This window comes from Artibeus jamaicensis, unplaced genomic scaffold, assembly GCF_021234435.1.
Source record: "Artibeus jamaicensis isolate MK-2021 breed Jamaican fruit bat unplaced genomic scaffold, CSHL_Jam_final contig_354, whole genome shotgun sequence".
NCBI classification, from domain to species: domain Eukaryota; kingdom Metazoa; phylum Chordata; class Mammalia; order Chiroptera; family Phyllostomidae; genus Artibeus; species Artibeus jamaicensis.
The window spans coordinates 39,340,882-39,355,700 of NW_026521803.1; the positions used below are offsets into that span (position 1 = coordinate 39,340,882).

Below are 14,819 nucleotides of genomic sequence, written 5' to 3' on the forward strand. Positions count from 1 at the left end.
ATCCGTCATGGCCAGACCCCTTCCTACTGGGGAGCTCTGGGCCCGGTGCTTGGACACATGCCATCCCCAGAATTCAGCATATGGCACTGCCAACTTGAACACTTTGTTACTCTTTTTAGAAAAATAGAGTATTGTCTGGAATAGAGGTTTGGCTTGTCAGTGTCTCTCCTTTAGCAGAGCAGAAAAAGTTTAAAAACTGGGTGCTTCCCCAAGCGTACTGGCCATTTTGAGAGTCTCAGGGACTCAAAGCAGCTCTGGTGGCATTTAGAGAGGCCTTCTCTCTGGGCTGAACCTACCGCCCAGCAGGTGTAGAGCTGAATCACTCAGGACACAAATGGGAGGGGAGGGGCAGAAAATAAAGGCTTTATATTTCCTGTCCGGGGACACGGCTCCAAGCTTGCCTACCAAACTGTCCACTCCACCACCAGACAGCGACCAAGGTAAAGAGAAGTATGTGTTTGCTTTACGGCTCCAGCTGAGTTTGTTGTCAAAGGGGCATAGAGAAGCGCAGAAAGACAGGGCATCTGGACAGGGGTGAAACGAGCCAAATGAGGGGCGGCTTATTCTTTAATCTAGTGTGGCTTTGCTGACTCCTTATGACACCTGTGTATTTTAGTGCCAATTGGATTAAAATTTCTTCTTCACCTCTTCCTTCCACAGGTGCTCAGTGAGGGGCAAGTCAGGGCTGGTCTCGATGCTGAAATAAAGCATAAAAAGAAAATCCTTGTTTTAATGGAGGTTGTACTCTAGAGGGAGGGGGGAAATCAGACAATAAATACATGTACAGCATATAACACACACTATAACATATATATAGTTTCTATTTATATAAATATATGTCTATAATGTATAAGGCAAATAAATGAGTAAATATGTATATATAATACATAGGGCAAATAAGTAAATACAAAGTTATTTATATTTATATGAAATATGTGTGTATATGTGTAATATATATAAATAGAGTAATGGAATGAAGTATAGCTGGAGAGATGTAGTCAGTGAAATCTTTATTGATGGGATGTTAATTGAGAAGAGAGATCAATGAACTGCCAGAGCAAATCATTTGGATATCTTTGGGAAGAGCGTCCCAGGGGAGAGTGAGGACATGCAAAGGCCCTGAGGTGGAATCTGCTTGGCAAGTTGAAGTACAGGGAGGTGACACGGCTAGAACGGAGTGAGCCGGGGGGAGACTAGATGGAGATGAGGCCGAGAGGTTGTGGGGGCCAGATCATGAAGGACCTGGGTCTCAGAAAGGAACCTGGCTTCTTCTCCGAGAGAAAGGGAAGCCACCAGATTTTTGAGCAGAAGCCATAAGCAGTTCTTTAGTTAGTGCATAACTAACTGGTATTTACAAACATCACTCTGTCTTTTCTAGAAAATACAATGGAGGAGGGAAGGACTAAAGTAGGAAATGAGTGAGGAGACTATTCAATAATTCACAAGAGGGATGATGGTAGCTTTGACCAGGGTGGTAATTGGAGAGGGGAAAATGGATAGATGGTGAGGATTTCTGAGGACAGAGAAAAGAGGACTTTTGATGGATCGAATGTGATGTGAATGAGAAAGTGTTTAAGGAAGATCCCACGGTTTTTGGACTGAGCACAGGGGCCAATGGAGCTGTTGTTCACAGAGATCAAGATGACTGTTAGGGGTGCAGGCTGGAAAGAGGGTCCGAGGTCAAGAGTCCGCTTTTGGCCTTGTCAAACTGGACACCCATATAGGCGCTCAAGTAGAGATGTTGAGTAGGCGGTTACATCCACGAACCTGTGATTCTGGGGCAATATAAACTCGGGAGCTAGCAGCCAATCAGTGAGCCTTAAAGCTAGAAGTTGAATGAGATCATCGAGTGTAAACAGAGGAGAGGCCCGAGATTTAAGATCCTGCGCAGGAGACCAAGACAGAGTGGCCCGATGAGGTGGGTGGTGAACCAAGAAGGAATGATGACCCAGAAGTTAGAGGAGGAAAGTGTCTGATGGTGATGAGGTGATGAAGGCCTCTGGAGAATGAGTGACAGCTCCCCCAGGGCAAAAATGCGCTCAACAAGTTTGTCCAGCCCCCTGCGGTTAGGGGGGCCCAGTTAGTGTTTGCAGGACGGAATACAACCGACTCTTCCTTCCTGACAAGCCATCGTCCGTAGGTGACCCATATTCCAGCACCGTGGCTTCTCTCTCAGAGTTTCTTCTTCTGGTCCTGCATTTTCACGGATGTCGTGGCTGTGGCCCAGGGTGGAGGGCGAGGGTCCCTTCTCATGGCACGTTCACTAGCCTGGCCTTACTTCCAAGGAGGGTGAGGGAACAAGCAGAGAACACTGCCCAGGTTGGCCTTATGGATTCTCACCTCGTTTGCTCCTGAGTGACCAGAATGGAAGTGTCCTATCCTTGTGAGGGTGGGTGTTCTCGAAGGGAAGTACGACATGAGTGGAGCCTTTGTAGCTCAAGAATTTTTCTGTACGGGTTCCAGGGTGAGGCGTGTCATAAAACATGAAATTCAGAGCACAACGACTTAATTCCTTCTGCTCTTTTGCTCCAGAACAATCGTGGATCACTTTGAAATGTACACAAATGCTCGCTTTGAAGTATCGGTTGAAAGGAATAGGAAATCTTTTATTCATGAGACTCTGAAACTACTGCGAATTCCTCTCTCAAGCATTTACTAATACCTTTTTTAACTTTATTTTTTGTTGACACTATAACAGGGGTTCCCCTGGTCCCCCCTTTGCCCACCTTCACCCTTCACTAATTTCGTAAAAATCTTAAAACGTAGTGTGCTCCGCAACGTTAATTCATGAACTGTAATAACGGAGTTCCGTGGTTGGTCTGTACCTCCGCGAGATATGCTGAGTTATTTTTCCTCTGTTCTCAGGTAGTGCTGGGCATAAAATGGATTCCCTCAGGGCAGCAAATGTTGAATTTTGCCTTGATATGTTCAAAGAGCTGAATAATAACAACGTGGGAGACAACATCTTCTTTTCCCCACTGAGTTTGCTTTATGCCCTAAGTATGGTCCTCCTTGGAGCCAGAGGACACAGTGCAGAACAGATGGAAAAGGTATGGAATACCCAGTGAAGTCTCAGAGCCTGGGAGTCTCACCGACGCCCCCTATGGGTCAAACTGCATGTTTACACCAAGAAAACTGCCATCTTGTGAAAGAAGAACATACACTTGGGCAAATCATTTTTCTTATAAGTGGATAATGGCTTTAGTAATGTAATATATTTCAATGAAAATAGCACAATACGTGCAATACCCAGTCTCTTCCTTACCATTGAGTTTTTTTACCCACACCTTTCCATGATTACTTTCAGAGTTCATCCTATCAACGGTTTATTTAAACATGACAGAGAGCATTTGTATGGCACTATTCCTGCTCTCTAGGAGTTTGATGTATGATAAAATCTAGTTACACTTCCAACTTTATCGGGTTTTAAAAATATTTATTAGGTTTTTGTACATCATGACCACTTTGTGTCATAAGTAGTTATTGTTCTCCCAATTTCACAGTGAGGGAAACTGAGGCTAAGAGAGGAAGGGTGACTTTTCAGGTTACATAGCTGATCAGTGACTTTTTCATGATATGCATGTTCTATTGATGTGGAAACCCCAGAGGAGTATCACTTAACAACTCCCAGGGAACCTGCACGTCCTGTTACTGTTTGCCCTTTACTGCTTTATTCCACATTTTGATGCACTTGCATGATTTTTTGCATTTAAAGTAGGTTTTGTGCTGGGGAGCCACATAATGTTTTACGCAGCCCTGGGCGAGTTCTGTCACAGGGAGTGGTCTGAGAAAGGTCAGAGAGGGGAGAAGGGTCAAGTGCGTGGCAGCGCCACCCTGCACCCTCACGGACAGTGGTTCAGGGCATGTCACTTAGTCTCTCTTTGACTCAGTTACCCTAGCAGGAGATGGGGATAATAGTATCTACTCATAAAGTTGTTGGGAGGGTTAAGTAAGATATATAAAGGCTTAGTTCAGGACTTGGAATACAGCATCATTAAATGCTAGCTATGGTAGGACATAGGTCCCTATCTGAAGTGGAAAAACAGGGTCGTATAACTGAGAACCTTTATAGATGGTGTGTTGCTGTTGATGCCAGTTGATTCTCCTTTCTCTTTCTAGGTGCTTCACTTTAATCACATTGCAGAATCATTAAAGCCTCAGTTTGAGGACTCAGCTAAGGTACAATAACATTACTGCTGAGCTGTCAAAGGTTCTTGAATGTAAGAGCACCGAGAAATAATGGAGCAAGGGTTAAGGAGCAGAGCCCCTCCTTGTCCCTTAATAGGGCTCACAATGCCCCCATAGAGTTACTGACGACAGTAATAAAGTCCCCAGATTTGACCATGTGATTTATTGTCATCCTTATGCAAACTTTTCTGTTCTTTTACAAACTGTGTGCTGTGTTGAGCCTGCCAGCCTGAAGTGTTGCACTTTTCAGATCAGTGAGGGGACTGAGCAAGGACACTGAGGCTTTGCCACATAATTAGACACCAGGAAGACAGGGCTCAATGCTGCCCAGCCCACCCGTTTGCAGTCCTTTCTGGTAGGAGGACTTTTGACATGAGATTTATGCAGCATGCCCAAGTGCATGTAGATTCACAGGACGGTTGCTTCACAGAACTCAATTTATTGTTAGGAGGTTAAAGGCGATAGTGTGGGAGTTTTTGCTTTAGGGAAGACAGGCACAACCCCTCTGATGTCCATGCATTCAGATGCATGGGAGCTTCATGCTTAGCCAGATTGCTCTTGTGAGGGACAGGTGGGTGTGGAAGGCCAGTTCAGCGAAGAGCTGAGGAGTTTGATTACATGGTTGCAGAAAATGGAGACGTTAAAAGGGGCGTGAGAGAGAAGAAAAATGGTTCCATAGGTACAGGGGCAGCATCACAAAACAAACAAAAAAATGCTTGGATTATTACCCTGAGATTAAGATCTCCTTATTTATGATAACTTCTGTTTTTGAATGAGAACATCGGGGCTGACAAGTGCATGTGTGTGTTGCAATAGCTCACAGTACTGCTCACACTCTGTAACCAGAGTCACAGGGTGCAGAGACTATTGTGCTAGAGGAAATTGAAGAAGGAAATGCTTTCAACCCTTCGACTCCTTATTGTTTTCACGTTATTTATAACTCTCCAATGGCAAGAAATCAAGCAACTTAATGCTCCATTGTTTGTTTACTGTACTTTAGTGCAGCCAAGCTGGAAGGATTCACTCAGAGCTTGGAGTCTTATTCTCTCAAATCAACCAGCCACACTCTAACTATATGCTCAGCATCGCCAACAGACTGTACGGGACGCAGGCGATAGCATTCCAGCAGGTAAGTCCACCTGGAATGGTGGTCAACAGTTTTCTTGGCATCCTCTCAATTTTACACCATAAGGTAATTCAAGAGTGCCAAGAGTCACAAGACATTTATCTTTAAGAGCTTAAATTTGAGCCGAGTTAGAGTTTTAATGAAATGGTTTCACCAACCCCCCCATTTAAAGTTGTGAAATATCACATAGAAATTTTACTTGTGCAAAATCACCCAAGTTGTCCAAGAACTAAGGTCAAAGATGAAGCACAAAGCAAAGCCAGTAAGAATCATCTCTTATGGGTCAGAAGAAAGACAAAACCTGTTTTTCATTTCTTCTTCAAAAAAGGTCCTAAGTGGCAGAGTGTTGAGAATTAGTGAAAAGGATTCTGGACTGGGAGCCAAGGCATCTGAGTTCTGTTCTCATTCAGACACATGACTCTGGGCCACATGTGTCTTTGAAATGAGAGGATTAGATCAAGTTTTCTTTAACTACAAAATTCTAACACTATTTATGCCATTTCTTAACTGCATTGGAATATAGTTTTATTGAGTGCCTACTATGTGTCTGTCAATCACTCTACTACATACATTAGCTTACGTAATCTTTACTTAGTATTAAGATATAGGTAGAAAACTGTTGTTATTCCACAATTGTGAAGTAGATTCTGAAAATCAGTTTGACACAGGTCACAGAGATAATTAGGTGGCAAAGCCAGAATTTGATCCCTGTCTAAATTCATTTTCCTGTTTTCTGTTGCTACATCATCCTGCTGTGATTGAAGGGAAACGCCGGCTTCAGTGATATGACTTGTGTGACCAATGTTGTTTGAATGCCAGCTGGGGGAAGCAGCCTTGAATTTCTAATGTCCTTCTTTAGCCCAGAGATGTCTTCCACTTGACAAGTTTTTTAAAGTTATATTTTCTTAATTATGCTACTAGAGTTGTCCTGATTTTTCCTCCTTTGCCCTCCTCCACCCAGAACCTCCACTTCCTCAGGCAGTTCCCCCACCATTGTTTATGTCCCTGGGTTGTGCATATAAGTTCTCTGCCTATTCCATTTCCCATACTGTACTTTACATCCCCACGGCTATTCTGTAACTACCTATTTGTACTTCTTAATGCCCTCACCTCTTCACCCATTCTCCCCCACCTGCCTCTTATCTGGCAGTCATCAAAACATTCTCCCTATCCATGATTCCATCTTTGTTCTTCTTGTTTGCTTAATTTGGTTTTTAGATTCAATTGTTGATAGCTATGTATTTTTTTGCCATTTTATTGTTCATTGTTTCGATCTTCTTCCTTTTCTTACATAAGGTACCTTTAACACTTCATATAATTATGGTTTGGTGATGATAAACTCCTTTAGTTTTTCTTGTCTAGGAAGCTCTTTAATTGTCCTTTGATTCTAAATGATAGTTTTGCTGGGTAGAGCAATCTTGGCTATAGGTCTGCTTTTCATGACCTTGAATATTAGACAAGTTTTTGATTGTTACAGTTTTTTTAACTTGGAGTAGCCTGCCCTGGCACTATTTCAGAGGTATTTCCTTCTACTGCCCCAGAAGCACATAGAGAATGTTTTATGGGGAGCACTGGAAGTGGTGGGGATTAGCCCTCCTGGCCCTTGGAGCTGGACTACGCTCATTCCTTCATCTTCCCAAACAGAGGTCTGGGGGTAATAGTCGACAAATGTGGGTTTGGGATAATGACGACTGCATCCATTCCTGAAGTGATTGTCATGATCTATGTCATAAGATACTATTATCCCAGGGTTCTGTCTGGAAAAACTCCCATTTCGTGGGCCCTGGGCAGTCACTTAAGCATGATCCAGCTACAGTGTGACCCAGCTCAGGACAAGAATCATGTCAAGGCCAAGATTTTGCCAAGATTAAACTCTCCTTTTGTTCTACACTTGATTTAGGCACAAGAGAACCTAGTTAAGCCAATGACAAGCCTGATGCCAGGTAGTCACTTTCATACCTGCCGTAGTTCTAAGTCTCATATCACCCTAGATGTTCATGGGGGTATTGGGTCCTGCTGGACCAGAGAGGCCAGTCCCCAAGGTCTCAAGAATGGAATTGCAAGCAGTTCCCTTTGGGTCCATGTAGATTTGGCAACGGACCATTCCCAGTTCTAAGAATGAAGGGTCAAGGGTGGTGATGAGTAGTGGCTCCAGAGTGCTACACGGGTTCAGTCTGGGAGTGGGAATTTGGTTAAAAGAGAGGACTAGGATCTTTACACTGACGTTGTACATTGCTTTTTGTTGGATAATGTATGTGAGAAAACTACCTTTATCATCATCATTATCATTATTATTACTTTATCCTCACCTGAGGACATTGATTTTAGAGAGAGGGGAAGAGAGGGAAAGCAAGGGAGAGAAACATCAGTGTGAGAGAGAGACATCAATTGGTTATCTCTTGTAAGCACCCCAACTGGGGATGAACCCACAACCTAGGCATGTGCCCTGACTGGGAATCCAACCCATGGCTATTCAGTTTGCGGGATGATGCTCCAATCAACTGAGCCACACTGGCCAGGGAAGAGAATATTATTAGTTTTATCTGTAGTGGCTTGTGAGGAGACAGAAATATATCAGGTGGAGACCTAACCTTCTGTTAGACCTCAGGCAAGGAAGCCATTTAATCACTCTTGGCCTCAATTTTCCTCTCTGGAACCTTGAAGCAGGAACTCCCATTTGTTTGTGTCCTTTAAAGAGGAAAAAGGAGGGACAGAGTGAAATGGCAGGTGCTCTACTGCAGTTGGTCATTTTGCTTGGAACACTTTAAAACTAAGAACGCCCATGATATGGCAGAAGTAGCAACCAGACACTTCTGAACACTCCATTGGGAAAGTTCTTTGATTTGACTGCATGTATTTGTACGGATTCTGCTTCCTTTCAGGTGTATGCATGCATTGCTTTTATCTGTTATGGTTTTAGACTACACCAACCTGGGTGTGTTTGTTTTCCTTACATGATTTTTGTGTTGTTATGCAGTAGTCTTTTCTTTTACAGCAATATTTAAACTGTTCGGAGAAGTTGTATCAAGCCAGGCTGCAGGCAGTTGATTTTCAACAGTCTCCGGAAGAAACAAGGCAAACTATTAATGCTTGGGTTGAAAGTAAAACTAATGGTAAGAATAAGTCACGTATGTGTCTCCAAACTTGATTCATGCCGTCTTGAACTCCCCGAGTCAGTACTAACGAGAATCCGGGTGAAGTCTGGGAGCAGACACACAGATTAACAATGGAGGAAATGGGGAATATGGTGGAATGTCCCTTATAACCACTTGTCCTAAATGATCTAGCCAAGTGACCCTGACAATGGGAACACTGTATCTATGCTATAGAGGTGTTATCATACAGTCTAACACTGAATTGAGTTCAATTGAAGTCTACCTTCTCCAGTTTTAAAATGAACCCTATATAGTGTTAAACATTTTTAAATGGAGCATTAAATATTCATACCAAAGATATGTTCATTTCTTTTTTTAAAATCTAGTCAAGGAAAAAATGAAAGAAAAAAGGAGAATAATACAATGAATTCTTATTTACACAGCAGTCTCACTTATTCCTCAAGGCCAATATTATTTGCTAAACCCATGCCCTTTTCCGCCACCCCCTTTCAGATTATTTATTTGAAGGCTCCTTCCTGATAGCATGTCTGTTTTTCTGTGTATGTATTAGTTTGTGCCTCTCAAAAATATAAGCTTTTTAAAAATATGACCACTACACCATCAGTACACCTAGAAAATTAAACAATCATTTAATATTAAGAAATATTTTGAGAGTTTATGTACTCCCCCAATTGACTCTTTATTTGTTCAAAGCAGACCCAAAATATGTTTCTATATTGCAACCGATGACTATGTTCCTTCAAGCTTGATTTTTAAAATAAGCTTGCAAATGTGTGTCTTGATGGACATACATGTACATTTAGAAAAGTCTATACATGTCCGCTGTTCAGTGAATTATCCCAAAGATGAATATCCTGCTGTGCCACCAGCCAGGTCAGGAAAATGAAACATTTGTTACTGGGAAGGGCACACCACGGACACCCTCATTGTTGTCCCAGAAACAAACCCACCCCGTCCCCAGATCTTAACACTTTTCTGACTTCTATTGCTATGTATTAGCTCTGCCTATTGTAAAACTTCATCTAATTGGAATTGATGCTTAGGTCCATTATTTCATTAGGGGTTCTAAAGTTGCCATATGCCAGTTTTTGCATTCCTTCCTTCTTATAAGCTGGAATATTTCTATATGAGAAACTTCTCATAAAATATTTGGTTACCCTAAGTACAGTTCATGTGATAAAAACAAAATGAAACAAAAAGAGGATGCTGGATTCTTTTTCTTCAACACAAGTTTTTAAAATAATTTTTCCTCTAGTATCCTCCAACATAGCCAATGAGTTTTTTTTAAAGTATCATCACAAATCCATACATTTAAACATTGCTGAGGTGTTTCAAGATGTCAAAGGTCAAATTGTTCCATTTAGCCAGGGGATGCATCTTCCTGTGGCTCCTGAGTCCATTGGGCATGGCCCCTCTAGAATATGATAGCATCTTTGCTTTCCGAATTGACCAGGTGTTCCAGGCTGATCCTGGTCACTTCCTGTCCTGGACCTAGACTTACCTACTCCTCCAAGGAACCCTGGATCCTTTCAATGCAAAATGATCTTTAGAGACCCTAATCTGGGTCAAAGAGTGCTCATTGCTACTGGTTTGATCATCATTTTTAGGCTTCTTCAATGGATAGAACTAGGAACTACATATATTTAGATGAAATATATTTACAAATTTTAATCTCTCGCTAATATCACCAACTCAAATTCAGGTTCATGGGATTTTTCACTTAACATGCACCTCCATTTTACATCTATTTCTCTTTTATCGCATGTCAAAAATTCCAGTTTTCAATGCCACCAATATCATTGCACAGTGACCTCAACCAACAATACACACAGTCTCAGAAACAGTGACACTAACTAATAAAACAATCAACCCTAGTAGCTGAAGACATTTTTGCAGTTCTTTTTGTCCTGAGGGCACATCCTGTTAAACATGTGCAGTCAAACTACCACATTGAAATAATCTCTCTGCGAGTTTGCCACTGACTCATGTACCATTAATTTCTGAAGTCTCAGAACATAGATAATCATATTTCCTGATATGGGAGAGAATTAATGTTACTAATCAACAAATTAAAATTAGAATGAAATAAAAGCAAAGCATTAGAGCTAACTGCATTTTGAAGAGTATGTTAGTAATATAAATTACTAGTCGAAGATAATCACTTCTCTGAGCATAAAGACCATATTTCTAACATACTTGTATCTATTATATCACTCAACAGTGGTGAGCTCTCAAAAGTATCTTGTCAATTGATGGATGTTATTCAAACCATGTAATAGGTGATCAGATTAAAATATGTATCCATTAAATTTTTCATGCTGTTAAAAAATGCATGGACAGTTCTGTACATTTTTAGATCTGTTAATTTACTCAGAACAGTAGGAGAAAATGTGTTTTACTCCACAGGCCAACCCTGGTCCACTGCCAGGGGCTGCCTGGCAACTAACTCTGTGTTGAGGAAGAGTCTAAGGCTTACACTAAGGTGACCTGGGAAAGTGCACAGTGGACTCACTGGGGTGAGAAGTGCACAGTGGTAGGGATTTTTGTCTCTTTAATTTAGTGTTCGGCCTTGGTTTAGTGTCCTGGTGCCTAGAACAGTGTCTGCACATAGAAGTATCTTAAAAATATTTAGCTTAAATGAATAGATTGATCAGTATTGTCCACCATGGGTGTGCATCAGGGACCCACATGCTGTGTACATATTTAGAGTGTTATTTTTATTTAATAATTCATTTATATATTTATTTATCAATTATATATGTATATATTATAGAGAAAGAGAGAGTACTTAATGTTAGCTATCGTGACTATCTGTTATCATTAATAAGTTCAAATCCAAATATATTATCTATTCTTTTTTATCACAAGGAAAAATTACAAACCTCTTTGGAAAGGGCACAATTGACCCTTCCTCTGTAATGGTCTTGGTGAATGCCATATATTTCAAAGGACAATGGCAAAGTAAATTTCAGGAGCGAGAGACGATGAAAGCCCCCTTTCAGCTAAGTGAGGTATGTGTCTCATTTTCCGACTGATAATCAGTTTTGGAGACGTCAATAACTGGTTAAGGACAATCAGAAGGTTTTAGTGACGATCCTGTCTTGATTTCCCTAGGTTCCTCTAACTGTGTGTTCTATGCATTTTATGCATAGAATACACATTCTATTTCATTTCTCCTTATGAAGTGACAGTGACTTTTCTCACAGGGCTGCTGAGCGGCCCCTTTGGCACCGGGCTGCCCTGTAATACAAGAAAGACTGTTTTTTTTTCCTGACTGTTCTCCTATCTGCGTGTTTTTTCAGTAGGCACTGTGGTTATTTGCTCTGGTGGCACAACACAACTCTACATTATTTTTCTCTTAAAAGGTCTCTAAGTGAATTAAAAAATGATCCTATAATATCATTTTTTTTTCATAGAACTCCTATTATTGGGAATCCCTGGCTTCATTTTTGGGGAGGCACATATATTATTGTTTTTATTGCTATCATTATTACTTGAACTATTCAGGCTCTAACCAGGACTTGTCTTGAAATAAAAGCTCATCGCCTTTGAGGAGGAAAGTTATAAGGGTCTATCTTGTAGTTTATAATTTACCCATGAGTTTAGACTGTCAATGCAGCTATTTATGTTATGCAAGGACATCCGTAACTACTATCTAATTACAATCTTTAAAAAAATAGGGCAAGAGCGTCACTGTGGACATGATGTATCAGACAGGGACGTTCAAACTGGCATTCGTCCGGGAGCCGCGGATGCAAGTGCTGGAGCTGCCGTACGTGGGCAACACGCTAAGCATGATTATCCTGCTGCCCGTGGGCACGGCCACGCTGGAGCAGGTAACGTTCAGGAATGCCAACAGCAGAGGAAGCACGTGTGTGTGCACCACGCGTGCACGCACTCCCCCACCCTGTGTGCGTCCCACGAGGTCAGTACAGCCCCTCCCCCAGCCCATCAGCCTCCAGGTTCTGTGGCACCGCCCCAGGGACTGTGAGGGGCCCTCCTGGTCCCTGCCTTCAGGGTAATGTATTTAGGGAAAACAATCTATTTTTATATTAAAAAGGCATGAGCGTGGTGTGCAAACATACTCACATATTGGTCCTTGGAATTTTGGGAAACTCTTTGTAATGAAATTATGATGCTCCCAGGCCCTGGAAAACTGATGAAGCCAGCTTCCTTTCAGCTTCATATCCAAAAGCAACAAGCTTTTGTGGGCTGACCTCCATTTTCGGCATCCTGGTTTTGTGGGTAAACGAGAGCCACAGGCACGGAGAAGAGGCCACGGTGGTGGTGGGAGTCTAACCGTCTCCCTGGCTGCGGTGGAAGCTGCCCAGCAGCACAGGCCAGGCAAGCCGCAGATGTGGAGGGACTTGTCAGGGCTCTGCCAGCCCGACAGTTGCTAGGAGACCAGCTGGGCTTCTGGGCTCTAGCGGAAGTGGGCCACACACACAGATGATGTTCTCCCCAGAGCAGAGCGCAGGTGCAAAGGCCGTGGAAGGACAAGGCAGTGAGATGGCCTTGTGTCCTGAAGTCATGGTGACTTGGCTCAGGGCACAGAAAGGCAGAAGGAAAAGATAGGAAGAGAAGCCACACGGATCTGCTATTTTCAGGGCGGCAGGAAGGGGGCAGAAACGTCTTCAACTCCTGTAGAAGAATGATGGTTTGACTCACCAGTTTGGGGAGGGCTACGGAGAGTTTCAAATGCCCAAGGACAGCAGTGTGAAGGGTTCTCAGAAACTTCTGGAACTGGGTGGAGAAGGAGAACTCAGCAGGGGTGTGGGAGCTGACTGGTTAGGTGGAGGCACCTGGAGGTCAGCTTCAAGAGTAGGGACAGGAGGAGATTAAAGCCAGTGGAACAGGGGGTCCTGGCACCATAGAAACCAAATGACTGGTGAGTGCAAGATGGAGGTTGCTGTTAAATGTGTCAGATGTGAGAGCTGAGGAGAAGTGCTTGAGTTCATTCAGAAAGTGAGAGCACAACTGCAGAGACATTGAAGAGAGTTTAGGTCAACTCTACACACCGAGAGAGTGAATTAAGGCAAAGACGGTGGGACGGATGTACATTGGACACGTTTAACTATGAAATATTAATGAGAAGTAGACAACAGACAAGGGAAGATGTAGAAGAATGCAAGAATGCAAGACTATTTTTTTTCAGGTAAAACCTGAGCACAGTTTAAAGATAGAAAGGAAGTTAGTGGAACTGAATCATTCACACTGAGAATTATACAACAAACAGCAATTAGTGCAGAGGCTCGTGCTTGGCTCATGCAGGTCCATCTGTGTTTCGTCTTTTAGGTAGAGAAGCAGCTGAATGTGAAGACATTTGACAAGTGGACCAGCTCTTCCAACATGATGCAAAGAGACGTTGAAGTCCACTTGCCCCGATTCAAACTGGAGATCAAGTATGAGCTGAATTCTCTGCTAAAATCCCTTGGGATGACAGATGTCTTCAACGAGATCAAGGCTGATCTGTCTGGAATATCACCAGCCAAGGGCCTGCATTTATCAAAGGTCATCCACAAGTCCTATGTGGATGTCAATGAAGAGGGCACCGAGGCAGCGACAGCCACTGGGGACAACCTCACCGTGAAAAGACTCCCCATCCGAGCCCAGTTCATGGCGAACCGCCCTTTCCTGTTCTTCATAAGGCACAGCGGCACCAACACCATTCTCTTCTGTGGAAAGCTTGCCTCTCCCTAAGCGCATGGGGGTGAGCAAGGCTCAGAGTCACAGAGGAGGTACAGGGACAAATCTGTGACTCAGAGCAGCTGACACCCCTCACACCTCTGTGCTTCAGGTTGCTTGTCTGCAAAATGGGTCCAAGATCTCTCCCAACTTATTCCGTGAGCTGGTGAACCCTAAGATTATGGTAAATGGGGAAGAAGGCATATTTACAAAAAAAAGCTTTTCTGGCTCTCTTATTTTTGGGGCCTCATCTGAGCACTGTTTGGGTGACATAATCAAGCCACTGAGTCTAGAGAATTACATTCTCTTGACTTGTGTGTATCTCCCTGTGAGCTCCTGAGTAAGGGACTGCTCAGCCTTTGGACAACCAACTGAAGGGCTTCCACTTTGGTTGGATGTGTTTAAATGGTATGATTTTCCTTGCATGGGTAAATGTACCATTATGAATTTCAGTTCAAAATTCTGTACTGATTCTAATAAATGCATGAAATACCTTAAGTTCTTTGAAGCCATCTTTGTGGAGTTTTTAGCCTAATTTCTGCCAAGCCCTGAATTGAATAATAGACTTCCCTTTTATCTCTTTCCACTGGTGGCACGTGCTTCTTCTTGGCATCAGCAGAGAGAGCAGAGTACCATGAGGCTTCTGGCTCAGCCATAACCAGACGTGAAAAAACACTTAGGCTTCCAGCCAACAAAACACCAGA

General features: G+C 42.7%; 1 protein-coding gene across 3 annotated transcripts; it reads left to right on the plus strand.

Annotated features, from left to right (window-relative positions):
• Nucleotides 1-384: 384 nt before the first annotated feature.
• On the plus strand, nt 385-14,574 carry SERPINB11 (serpin family B member 11). Of its 3 annotated transcripts, none has more exons than XM_053664298.1 (8): nt 385-440; nt 2,866-3,050; nt 4,120-4,179; nt 5,189-5,317; nt 8,310-8,427; nt 11,299-11,441; nt 12,111-12,266; nt 13,726-14,574. In XM_053664298.1, the coding sequence occupies exons 2-8, from the start codon at nt 2,883-2,885 to the stop codon at nt 14,128-14,130; spliced, it is 1,179 nt and encodes a 392-aa protein (XP_053520273.1). In that variant the 5' UTR covers nt 385-440; nt 2,866-2,882; the 3' UTR covers nt 14,131-14,574. The 3 variants fall into 3 exon arrangements, with proteins under 3 accessions (XP_053520273.1, XP_053520275.1, XP_053520274.1); XM_053664299.1 differs by having other exon boundaries at nt 411-450; XM_053664300.1 differs by lacking the exon at nt 2,866-3,050 and having other exon boundaries at nt 403-440.
• The last annotated feature ends 245 nt before the right edge of the window (nt 14,575-14,819 follow it).

What these genes read in the sequence shown, in the direction of transcription:
- SERPINB11 (XM_053664298.1), top strand. Translation starts at nt 2,883, where the DNA reads ATGGATTCCCTCAGGGCAGCAAATGTTGAATTTTGCCTTGATATGTTC. An exon ending in GTGCAGAACAGATGGAAAAG is followed by an intron (nt 3,051 to 4,119) that starts GTATGGAATACC and finishes TTCTCTTTCTAG; the next exon opens with GTGCTTCACTTTAATCACAT. An exon ending in CCCCCTTTCAGCTAAGTGAG is followed by an intron (nt 11,442 to 12,110) that starts GTATGTGTCTCA and finishes TTAAAAAAATAG; the next exon opens with GGCAAGAGCGTCACTGTGGA.